General features: G+C 39.1%; 1 protein-coding gene across 1 annotated transcript; it reads left to right on the top strand.

Moving 5' to 3' along the window:
- Positions 1-633: 633 nt before the first annotated feature.
- On the top strand, positions 634-12348 carry nup54 (nucleoporin 54). Its single transcript, XM_059358349.1, has 15 exons — positions 634-697; positions 2662-2772; positions 3736-3819; positions 3995-4030; positions 4548-4634; positions 5836-5994; positions 6757-6983; positions 7074-7261; positions 7696-7892; positions 7981-8035; positions 8988-9081; positions 9671-9778; positions 10345-10464; positions 10914-11024; positions 11773-12348. The coding sequence occupies exons 1-15, from the start codon at positions 655-657 to the stop codon at positions 11899-11901; spliced, it is 1749 nt and encodes a 582-aa protein (XP_059214332.1). The 5' UTR covers positions 634-654; the 3' UTR covers positions 11902-12348.
- Positions 12349-12488: the final 140 nt, after the last annotated feature.

Genomic DNA, 12488 nt, shown 5'->3' with positions numbered 1-12488 from the left:
AACATAGTTTTGCGTCTGCTGCAGCCATGTTGGATCCGTAAGAAAACTACAAAACCACAAGCTTCCATATGTTGAGTAGTACGCGTCATTGTCTTGTCGTCCCTTCCCGTTCTGTGATTGGATCCCTAAACCAGGGCTAAGAAACAGATTTCGTTGCCAGACTGTGTTACAGTTCGAAATTAAATCGAGCGTGCAAGGCAGTATGGGTATACCCAGGCTAGCCACATATAGGACCGTGCACTTAACCAGATATGATGAAACTGCAATTTTAAATATGTTTACAGTGCAGTAACTTAACATATTTCATGCTCAAATGCATGTTTAACAGTATAAATGGGAATACAAGCAAATAAAAAATAACCACTTACTCTGATTTTTTTTTTTAGTGCAAGAACAGCAGACCAACATTAATTGCAAGAAGTATTTTTTTTTTGCATATTATTACACTGTGCTTTTAAGATTTCATGCTCAAGTGCATGTAGTTGTACTGAGGGCCACTTCAAGTGAGGGTGCGGGCCGTATGCGCCCCCGGGCCTCCAATTGCCCATCCCTGCAGCAGGCATCTCTCATGCAGACTAGATGGCGGCAGTGAGCCGGTATGTCGGATGATAACATCCGGGTCCCAAGAAGAAGAAGAAGTACCAGACAGTCAACATGGCGTTCAGTTTTGGCGGCGCCACGAGTAACCCTGCAGCAAGTAAGGACGTTTAACTTAATTTGGAAGTATTTTAGAAATAATGTGACATTATTTTAGTGTGCATACAATACCTATAAATATAAATGGCCAACTGTTAGCGCACCCCGACCTCCCATAAAGTTAGCAGTCATGACGGCTTGATCATCTGACGTTATCGGCCAGCTGTCGGTAAACTTATATTGTTTTCTAAATTTTAGACCTTTAGTTAGCTTTTTAGCCAGATATGTGAAATGTTAAATGAATGTGTTAATTTAAAGCCACGCTTGGTTGCTGGTTAATGTCGTGGCTGTATTTATGATGAAACTACAGGTCACATTTGGCTAACATTAGCTGTTTTGGCTAACGAACGTTACCCCACAAGTTAGTGTTTATGCTATGGACCTGTTTTAACCCGTGATAGAGAGTCAGTGGATCATTAGGTGGAGATGTCATGTCAACAATAAAGGCTACATAAAAGCGGTGTACATCACCTGAAAGCTGGGGATCTGAAGATGAAATTTGGTAATATCGTCACAGTGTTAAAATAATCGCCTACAGGCATCAGATAAGAATCTAGCAAAGAAGAGCTAGAAGGAGATTCTTTAGTTTATCAGTGTTTTATTGTTGACAATAATATTGGAAACACTTTACTCTAAGGTGTCGACATAAGAGTGACATGAGTGTGTCATAAACATGACATGGGATGTGTCATGAACATTAATGACACTTTGAAGTAACATTAATGCTCAAGATACTTGTCATGTCATGTTTCTGACAGGCTTGTGTGGCTCTTATGTAGACACCTTCAAAATAAAGTGTTACCATATCTTGCTTAAGTCACAAAGGCATGTTCAAAAAATTGCCCCAAAAAAAGTCATTTATTTCTCTTAACTTACATAATTTACACACAGTGTTATTACTATGCCAATAGCCATCCTTTGTTACATCCTTTTTGAGTGAAATGATCATAAAATGTCATATGTTACACTTTTGGTGAAGTTTTTTGTGTTTCCTGCAAAACTTGGAAAAAAATGAGTTAGGCGATTATTTTTACAGGGTGATGATATCTCTAATGGCATGACTGAATTAATCACTTAATTAAGCTTATTACAGTCTATAATGGCTTTCTGGAGTCCAGTTTCCATGGCCAATTGGTTGATACCATTTGTTACACACATTTGGTGCTGAATTAGGCTGTTTTTTTCTTTGGAAGAATAGATAAATTGAATATGACTTCAATACACCAATACCTTTGGATCAACAAAGAAAGTATCCATGCTTTAATTTGGTTTCCAAAACTTTGTTAATTTTAGAGGTTTGGGTTTTTTTTTTCGGCGATTGGATAACAAGCACTTCAGTTCTCTAAACTGCTGAGAAACCCCCTTAGTGTCAATATACGCAGGAAAGTCGTACATCTTTTAAATATCTATGTATGTAGTTTGTGGTTGTAAAGTTTCACAAGGCTTTGTCATGACAGGCCATTTTATATGTGAAGTCAAGTTTAAAAGCCTCTCAAGACATTGAAAGGCTACTTTGGGAATTGAACTTGAATACAACTGAGTTAATTGAATACACTTCTAGATAGGATATAACGCCATAATTGGTACCAATGGGTCTTGTTTTTCTAGTAAACGTTACTCCTCACAATTTATTGTTTATCCCATAGATTAGATTATCTCATGGTTGACAAAAAGTGAGCTCCTAACGTTGGCTGCATGATAATTACGGTCAATGTCAACACTGTAGTGTTAGGGACACATGAGTATAACAAACAATTGACTTAGTATTGAATTAATGTTATCACAAACTTGTGTGTGTTTTACTTTTGTCCTGCCTTTTTTATAATGTTATGATGCAAATTGTAATGGTTGCATTGTTACTAAGTGTTTTGTAGACCCCAGGAAGAAAAGCTTTGCAGTTCTGGAGCTAATGGGGGTCCCATAAACTGATCTTAACTGATACACACTCTGTATGTTCATGTAAAGGCACTTCCGGGTTTTCATTTGGTTCATTTGGTGCCAAAACCACAGCATCCACAGCAGCATTTGGCTTTGGAGCTCCAGCCACCACCACCACCGCCGCATCTGGATTCGGCAGTAAGTCCAGATCCTCACTAAAGGGGTCATCTCCCATCACCCATGACAGTATGTTGCAGTATGTTGTTGATCAGTGTTTTTGGAGAGATGGACCTGCTTTTGTTAGCCCCATTTGGGACTGTCTCATCCATTAGCAGTATATTTTGTGTTCACAAGACAGTAAGCTTTAAGGGTGAGGATTAACTATATGTTTTGGTGAATGCATGTCCCTACCTTGAATAAAAACTAGTTACGGCTAAGGTTTAGGCTCCCCTTTTTTGTGCATCTTCTTAAATGTAGCATCCTTAAGATTAATTTGAGATGCAGCTGAGCACTATGTGTCAAGTTGTTGTAGTCTTAAGTCTGTAATAAAAATAATAAACATGTAAAAGCATAGAGCATCATGATGGAAGTTTATGATGGCTATTTCCATGCTCACTTTTATGTATGTTTTATTCATAAGTAGTTGCAGCAGTTTTGGGGTTGATACCATTTGTTAAACAGATTTGGTGCTAAATTTAACCCTTTATGATGACTAAAGAATAGCAAAAAGTGATCAAAAAATTCCTCCAATTAAGATACAGAGACCCTGATGAACACCATAGAAAATACATGCTGTCATTTGGAATAAAAATCTGGACACGTTGGAGATTTTTGCAAGAATAGAATTTGTTTGCAATTATATGGCAAGCACTTATATTCTTTAAACGGCTGAGAAACCCCCTTATTGTCAGTATGTCAAGGAAAGGACTACTATGGGGAATAACATCATCACATTCAATTAGCTCAATTATATTCAAGAGTTCCAGCTTTTCAGTGACACCCAAGTAATGCATTTGCAATACTGTTTAGGGTTCCTAGTATACTGAAGTATTCAAATACAACAAGCGAAAATATGGGAAAATTTGTACTACATGAGTAAGCTAGCTGCAGGTATGTAAACTTTAATTGACCGCCTGTCTTGTGTTTTCCTTTTCTATGTAGCTCTAACAGCCCCTGGTTTTGGTGCAGCCACAACCACTGCTGCTGCACCAGCCACAGGATTTAGTTTTGGCTCCACCAACACTGGTAAGATACACATGTTATGTATAAAGCAAAGTTTCTTTTTAGTCATGCTTCTTTAATGTTTCCTGGAGACTGTTTTTTTTTAATAATTAATCAACCCATTCAAGGCCTGACCTTTTGTCTTTTAACTCCTTCGTGTCATTCTCTCTTTCTTGCTGCCTGCCTCCGCTGGCTGCAGGATTTGGGGGGCTGGGAGCTGGAAACACCACGGCTGGTGGGTTTAGTTTTGGGGGGTTCGGTTTAAATACCAACCCAGCAGCAGTCAGCTTTAATGTGGGGTGCTTTGGTACAGCAACCACCACTGGCACTGTTTTCAATTTTGGTAATAGCCTGGCTAGCACAGGTAGATGACCTTTGTGATTGATAAATCAGTACAGTCTGTCTGTAAACACACATTTTCATCCATTATGACATCTCTGTGGTGCAGTGATTTTTTTTGTTGTTGTTACATGCTCCTTTGTCTCATAAAATTGTTGTTTCCATTTGCATGCGTTGAATTATGCACTCATCTTATTTGATTCCTGTGGAACGCCACTGCATTTTCATATCCCTCTTTATAAAACAGAAGAATAATGCTAGATTGAAAAAAAAATCAGTTATCCCCTTTATTAATCATAGAATCAGTCATGATTTTTATCTTCTGCAATCTGTCAAATAGTCAGCAATTTTATTCTCTTTTCTTTCTTTGTTTCACCTGTATCTCATTTGGCATGATTTTCTTTGTTTCTCAGGTGCGTTTGGTGGCTTTGGGACAACTACAACAGCTGCCACTGTACCAGGGTCAACGTTTAGCTTCGCTGCTCCCTCCAACACAGCAGGTCAGTTGTGTAGCTCAACAAAGTATATTACCTTTCTTATGTTTCCTTTTATGTTTATGTGCATGCACATAACATCTGTTTGGGTTTTTTCTTTTAAAGAGAGTATCTGCAGTTTAGCACTTCAGAGGCCAAGCAGTCAACCTGTTCTGAAAAGGCACATGTTTTAATAAAAGAACAATTTCATCAGATGGCCAAATTACAAAATAAATGTATTTACTCTATAATGCATTTTTTTGTACATTTTATTTATGTTGAGTATGTATGAGTTTTTGGTACATATATATGCAGACGCATAAAATACAAGAAAGATAAGAAACCAAACAGAAAAATAATTTAAATAAATAAATAAATAAACCAACAGAAAAAAATATTATTCATTAACGTTAAAAGAAAATGTACAAATATACATGTATATCCAACAAAATGTCCCAGAATAGCCGCTCATAGGAAAAGGACCAGAGATTGAGCCAGAGGGGAACAGCAAAGTCTGGTAGTATGGATACATATCAAGAAAAACGGCAGATAAAACCGCCCTAAAAAGGAGCAGTGCATTCAGGTCCCAGCTGTTGCCTCTGAAAGGGCCCCAGATATTCTTAAACCTATCTTGGGAGTTAGACATAGAAAACTGAACTTCTTCAAGGTGTAAACAGGAAACCATATCATTCAGCCACCTTTGAAGCAGGGAGAGAAAGCGGACTTCCACTCCCAAGGATGACCCGTTTTGCAATGGTTTGTTGTAAAGCAGAGGGAAGAGCCAAAGAACCGTTGGAGCAGCCCAATATTAGAGACAGTCAGGGACCAGTGCAAATGCCTTTTAAATGAATAATAATAATTCTGCAAGATGCATAGATGTTGAGTGTTTCATGTTTAAGGTGTAAAAGTACAAGCTCTTTGTTGCATTAAAAATAGATTATAAACATGGGTTGAGTCCTGCGCAAGGCCCAGTGTAGATCAGGATTAATTGTTTTGTAATAAAATTTCAAGATTTTAAATAATAATTTTTTTAATCTGCAAAGAGTGTGTTGTTGCATGCTCCTGTGCAGTCAGCTTTGTGTTGAAATGCAAACAGATAGCTGCCATAAGATGGCACTCTTCTTGCAGTGATTTCTCTATAAAGCTGCACCATATTTAGACTTACCTGGCGTTTAGTAGCATTGATGTTGATATTTTCTCACTGTGTTTGCACATTTTTCCATTTCAGGAGGCCTGTTTGGTAACACACAGAACAAAGGGTTTGGGTTCTCCTCGGGGCTTGGTGCTGGGACCGCTGCTGGGACAACAGGATTTGGAACTGGATTAGGAACAACTGGCCTGGGTGGGTTTGGAGGCTTTAATATCCAGCCAACTCAGCAGCAACCAGGTGAGACCCTGTGTTTCCAAATTATAGTTTTAGTGTTTCCATGTAAAGATTAGAAAATAATGACCCGTACAACACAGCCATTGCAGAACATTAAAGCTGATAGCTGTAATTTGTTTTTAAATTGGTAAATGATTCATTTTAAGTTCCTGTTATTTGGAGGATCGTGATAAAAGTCACTAATAAAGACATTTAACACGGTTGGTGAAAAGATCCCATGTTTGTATTTTTCCATTTTAAAATTAAATGTAAGTCCTGCAGAATCATGGTTTCAACATTTTCGCAAGGTTTTTTCCTTTTCTTTTTGCACAACAGGCTCACACACAACCTGCAACAACAACTCTACGAACTGTGCTGTACACTTTATCAGAGGGTGACAAAAAGCAGATTTCAGCTTTAACATCCTCAGTCCAACAGTGTGCAGCCAAATATATAAGACTGTGCAGTTAGGTGTATGAAGTTGGAAAACATATTGTTGACTTCACTCATATCATAAAGTCATAATTTAAATCAATAGTTTTCCCCGATGAAAACAGAACATATGTTTCAGAAGATGTAAAGAAAAAACACACATTTCAAAACTAAGTGCAAGTCCTGCAGAATCATGGTTAACACATTTGACATCTCACACACGCGCACTTTCCACAACAATTCTGCCAACAGTGCTGTACACCTTCCATCACTGCAGAGGGCGACAACAAGCAGAGAACGTGTCAAGAATAAGACTATCTAATCTTTTGTTTGGCTTTTTCTTCCCTCTACCAGGTGGCTTGTTTGGCCAGCAGGCCCAGCAACAGGGTCAGGCTCAGCCCACGCAGCTTTACCAGCAGGTCACAGCTCTGTCAGCTCCCACCTTGTTAGGAGATGAGCGTGACTCCATCTTAGCCAAATGGAACCAGTTGCAGGCTTACTGGGGCACTGGGAAGGGCTACTACAGCAACAACAGCCAACCAGTTGACTTCACACTGGAGAACCCATTTTGCCGGTTCAAGGTAATAATGGACAGTTGATTATATAGTGGTTGGAAGAGGGTTCATCTGAATTGAATCAAATGGGTTTCATCCATGTCCTTTGTTGCCTAGGCGGTGGGCTACAGCTGCGTCCCACTGAGTAAGGATGAGGATGGTTTAGTGGTCCTGCTTCTCAATAAAAGGGAAGCTGACGTACGAGCTCAGCAGCAGCAGCTGGTGGAGTCCCTCCACAAGGTCCTGGGAAGCAACCAGACACTCACCGTTAATGTAGACGGTGTCAAAGCCCTGCCCAATGACCAGTAAGTCACTCTGTGCAAAGCTTACTGAACTAAAGTTTAACTAGAAACAAAAACTAGCTGTGAAAAAATGTTAATTGAATTAACGATATTGTGTACTTACAAAACTAACTAAAACTAAAATCAATTTCCAGTTTTAGTCAGTTTAGTCATATTTGAAAACAACATATCATTAGTATTGTTATTCTAAGAAAACATGCTTTTCAAACCCGAAATCCCCCATATAAGAATTTAAAGAAAAAAAGAAAAAACTACAAAAACACTGAAATGAGTAAGAACTCATCTAAAACTAAACATTCTTTTATAAATGTCAACCAAACTGAAATGAACAAATCTTCTTCGGAAACTAACTGAAAACTATTATAGCTCTGTTCAATATTCATAAATTGTAATAGATAATTTAAATTAATCCTAAACTGATTTTTTCTGTCCCTCAGGACAGAGGTGATAGTTTACGTGGTGGAGCGTTCCCCTAATGGCACCTCCAAGCGGATCCCCGCCACCACACTCTTCAGTTATCTGGAGCAGGCCAACATCAAGGTCCAGCTCACTCAGATCGGAGTGGCCATGTCTGTCACGCGCACAGAGCTGACCCCAGCACAGCTCAAACAGCTGCTGCAAAATGCACCTGCAGGTAAACACACTTGTGTGTTGTCCTCTTGCTGAATTCAACAGTTTATTTTATGTGATTACCTTCTGAGGATATTGTCTCTTCTTACTAGGTGTGGACCCCATCATTTGGGAGCAGGCTAAGGAGGATAATCCTGACCCAGAGAAGTAAGTTGGTTAAGAACATCTGTTTCAGGACCTAAGGAATAAAGAGGGGTACATAAATAATGTAAGGAAGGATAGAACAGTTAAAAAGACAGGAAGATCCTCGAGGTCTTTGGGTCGTTTTGCATTTTCATTTATTTATTCATTCATCATCCTTAACCGATTATCCGCACTTGGGTCGAGGGGGACTGGAGCTAATCCCAGCAGATGGGATTAGCGAAAGGCAGGGTACACCCTGGACAGGTTGCCAGACTATCGCAGGGCTGACACATACTTTCAATCACACTCAATCAGTCACCAATTAAACCTAAGTGCAACCTTTTGGACTGTGGGAGGAAGCCGGAGTACCCGGTGAGAACATGCAAAATCCACAAAGAAGAGCTGCAGACCGGAGTCGGCAACCTGAAAATCTTGCTGTGCAAGAGTGCTAACCACATGACCAGCGTGTAGCCCCCTTTTACATTTTGATTTACCCAAATTTCACCTTAATGGGTACGGCCTGAGGGAGGGAGCAACATAGAGGCTGACTTCAATATTATTGACATTAAATCAGACGACGACCCAGACTATAATGTGCCTATGGCTTTTGTTGTGTTGATAGATTTTTTTTAAAACGCAACACAATCAGGTTTAAGCTTTCAAATGTTTTTTTATTTCATGTATCTGCTACAGAGGCTGAGAAATAAATGATTTAGGAAACGTTGACATTCTGTGCAGTGTTTCAGGTTTTGGGAGGTTGTTTTGAAGTAGGCAGACATAGGTCTTGGGTTAAAGTTAAATGTACGCCATTTACTTTGTCAACCACATCTAGAGACTTTTTCACACAAAAAGATTGCGCTGACTGTTTCCTGACCGATGTCCATTATGCCACTGCATTTATTGGCCGTTTGTAAATTTTCTGTGGTAAGGCATGTTATAATTTAAGCTTTTTCTTTTTATTGTCTGCTGTCTCCAGATTAATACCAGTGCCCATGGTGGGTTTTAAGGAGCTGTTTCGCAGACTGCAGATCCAGGAGCAGATGACCAAACAGCACCAGACCAGAGTGGATGTAAGTGAAACTGCTTTCTGTCACCGCCAGTCTTGGTTCTCTTAATTTGTTTAAAAAAATTAAAAAAATCTTAAAGTGTGCACATGCACACGCCTTCTGATTTTCAACAAAGGTATTTTGTAACAGATTCTGTGGTGTCAAGGACAGAATACACACACAGATGTCCGATTCATGCTAGCTGCCAACAGTTTAACAGCTGAAATTACGATTACAGATACGGCTGCATATGCTTGCATCAAATGATTTGTATAGGTACCTCCAATTGAGACATTATAACACAACTCTCAAAGAAAGAGAAATGTTCAGTTAAAACCTAAATAAAATCGAAGACTACTTTATTAGGATGGCAGTAGTATGGTTGGGTTACTATGCCACATCAAACTTGTGTGAAACCATGCATCTGTTCTACTTCAGTATGTTTTGGAGCAAAATGTCAAAAACAAAGATTTCTCTGGTATGGCAACAGGGCAGGGATTGTTTTCAGGTTGATAGGTCTAAGAAATACAACTTGAAAGAAGTGGAAAAATGTTAACAATTTCCCTTCCTCCTGTTTTTACTCACTCATATACACACACATTTGGATTTGCAGATTATTTCTAGTGACATCAGTGAGCTGCAGAAGAACCAGGCAACAACAGTGGCCAAGATCGCCCAGTACAAGAGGAAGCTGATGGATCTCTCTCACAGGGTGCTGCAGGTAGCTGCCTCGTCGTTCTGTCTTTTTTCACTGATACTAGACCCCTTTTCAATCGCAGGATATCCCCAGGGACTGGGACCCAGTGCTGGTGCTATGAGAAAGCCGGGGAATACAACATTATTTTCACAGCGGTTACATTATAAATAACCTTCAAATACTCAACAGATAATTAACTGTTGAGACAGAAGCTCTTAGTTTTATTTTCCTCCTCTGGATTTCATTTATTTCAGCCACTGTGCATAGATAAATGTTGTTGCCGTAAGACAAAACTGAAGGTTCAGAATTCACTGCATATTTATTTACATATATTTATTTCAGTTTCAAGTTTCAATTGAATACATACAAAAAGCCTCAGCAAATGATTTTTGCATTTTAGACAACGTCTCAGTATCCCCAATTTTGGGTCTTAATGTCCTATAATAGCCTTGTAGTGCCTTGTAAAGTAGTCCCAGGAGTAAAACTACAAAGGTTTTAATTGAAACGCTGTTGTAGGTTTCCAAGAACAGTGTAATAATCTGTAAGGTCATCTCCACAGTTCATAGAGTTTGAATCCTCCTCCATGGCAGGTGCTGATCAAACAGGAGATTCAGAGAAAAAGTGGTTATGCAATCCAAGTGGATGAAGAGCACCTTAGGGTGCAGCTGGACACCATTCAGTCTGAACTCAATGCTCCCACACAGTTCAAGGTAAGTGTGTTAAACTGCAGCCAACTGTGCTCTTTTTTTTCTCTCATCCATGAGGCTTATTAGACTTGAAATTCTGTGTAATATTTATGTAAGACCAGGTGGTAGTTTGCTAAAAAAAAAAGTAATTCAGTAAACACTATTGCTTAACAGTATTTTGGGTATTTCTGTTTTCTGTGTATTTCAGATATTATTTCGGAATCCTATCTGATAACATTGAAACTCCTTATTGAATTTGAAAAGATATTTGTCAATGACCCTCAGTATCTGTAGAGCGTTTTAACTTAACTTACTCTTATGTGACTAGTGAATTCGGACTCCTACAACTCTGCTGCTGCTGCTGCTGTACGGAGCAAAAGCTATTACTAATGTCCGTTGTCTGATCGTGTTTTGCCTGTTAGAGATCAAACCACCTTTTGAGACAAAGTCCTCAGTGTCCTCTTTTCTTCCAGGGTCGGTTGAATGAACTAATGTCCCAAATCCGGATGCAGAATCACTTTGGAGCTGTGAGATCAGAAGAGCGCTACAGTGTTGATGCAGATCTTCTCAGGGAAATCAAACAAGTGAGTCAGCACTTTTACACCATTAACCGTCTGAACCCCAAGCAGCGTCTTTTCCTCCTGTCACATTTTGCAAGAAGTAAGGAGATGTCAAAAATGTCTTTTGTGCTACATGCTGGACAAATTCGATGCCATAGGTCATACGATAGAAAAAAGTTTAATTTTTAGAGTTTAAAAAGAAACTGGAATAAAATAGAATCCATGCAGCATTTTCCAGTGTTAACAGTTTTGGGGGGGAAATTGGGGCTCCACCTGCTATATATATTGAACAATTTACATTTTAGAACCTCTTGTTCGCTCCTCTCTGCTCTGTGTAAAACCTGCAATTCTGTCTATTTTCACTGAATTTCTGTCACATGACTGTTGGTCTCAGCTGGGTCAGTCACAGCTAGTGCAGAGGAGTGTAGAATTTGTTTTTAACAGGATATGGTTAGTGCAAACAGTTTTTTGGGGGGCTAAATATTTAAGTAATTTTTGCATTAAGTGATTTTGATGAAATATGACAATTTTAAGCCTTGTATCAAGGGGTTCATCACATATGAACATTCAAGCACAGATGGGAAGTAAAAAATCTGACAAATGCCCGTTTTTAGATTTTTCTATTGAACCAGCTAGCAGGTTTGGGGTTGGATTCAGAGGGTGTGTGTCCTGCTTTTTAAGGTTGAGACCTCTGAATCCTCTGAATATGATTTGATTATTTTATGATTTTGGGCATTAACTGAAACTCTTTTTCCTCATCTGTCCTTTTCAGCACTTGAAACAGCAGCAGGATGGTTTAAGTCATTTGATCAGCGTCATCAAAGACGACTTGGAAGACATCAAACTCATAGAGCACGGGCTGAGTGACAGTGGACACATGAGAGGAGGCATCCTGAGCTGAGTCTACTCTACCAACACACACACACACACACGCTCTATCAATCCTCTGCCTGTCACCGAGACGAGTCAACTTGACTTTTTTTGTCACAGTGTTGGAGTAATCTTGATTAGCTTTGATCACAGACAGGCGTCTGAATCTGGAGTACTTGCTTTCTTCATCACTATTTTATCAGGACTGTGCCCCGCTATCATTACCAACAAAGCAATGACGTGTTAATCCGTGGTTTCTGGACTGATATGGAGAGCTTTGTGGAAACATCGCCTAAAAATAGCTGGCTTTGTTTACGTTCAATCAGATTATGGATATGAGGCTATGATTATGCCTCGCATGTAAACAAGTTGTGGAACTGAGTGTGTGTTGTGAGTGATTACATTGTATATATAACTTTGTATTTCTTTTTTATGCTCTTGTTAGAATGTTAATAAATTTCATTTAAATTGAAAACAAGTTCTTCACTATATCCTATTTCTTGTGTATATACTCTAAAGGTGATCTTTTTTTTCTCCGTATTTCTGTCCGAACAATGCCAATTTCTCTCCCCTTACTCTGCTTCCTGTTTTTAACCCGATGAGGTTGAATACAGCTCC

Source organism: Centropristis striata, chromosome 19, assembly GCF_030273125.1.
Source record: "Centropristis striata isolate RG_2023a ecotype Rhode Island chromosome 19, C.striata_1.0, whole genome shotgun sequence".
Lineage (NCBI taxonomy): Eukaryota > Metazoa > Chordata > Actinopteri > Perciformes > Serranidae > Centropristis > Centropristis striata.
The sequence above is the reverse complement of the archived record's forward strand: the minus strand, read 5'-3'. Positions and strand labels throughout refer to the sequence as shown.

Bases quoted from the DNA above. Each gene is read 5' to 3' on its own strand.
- nup54 (XM_059358349.1), top strand. From the start codon at position 655: ATGGCGTTCAGTTTTGGCGGCGCCACGAGTAACCCTGCAGCAA. The intron at 698-2,661 runs GTAAGGACGTTT...GTTCATGTAAAG, and splicing joins CACGAGTAACCCTGCAGCAA to GCACTTCCGGGTTTTCATTT. The intron at 8,036-8,987 runs GTAAGTTGGTTA...TGCTGTCTCCAG, and splicing joins GATAATCCTGACCCAGAGAA to ATTAATACCAGTGCCCATGG.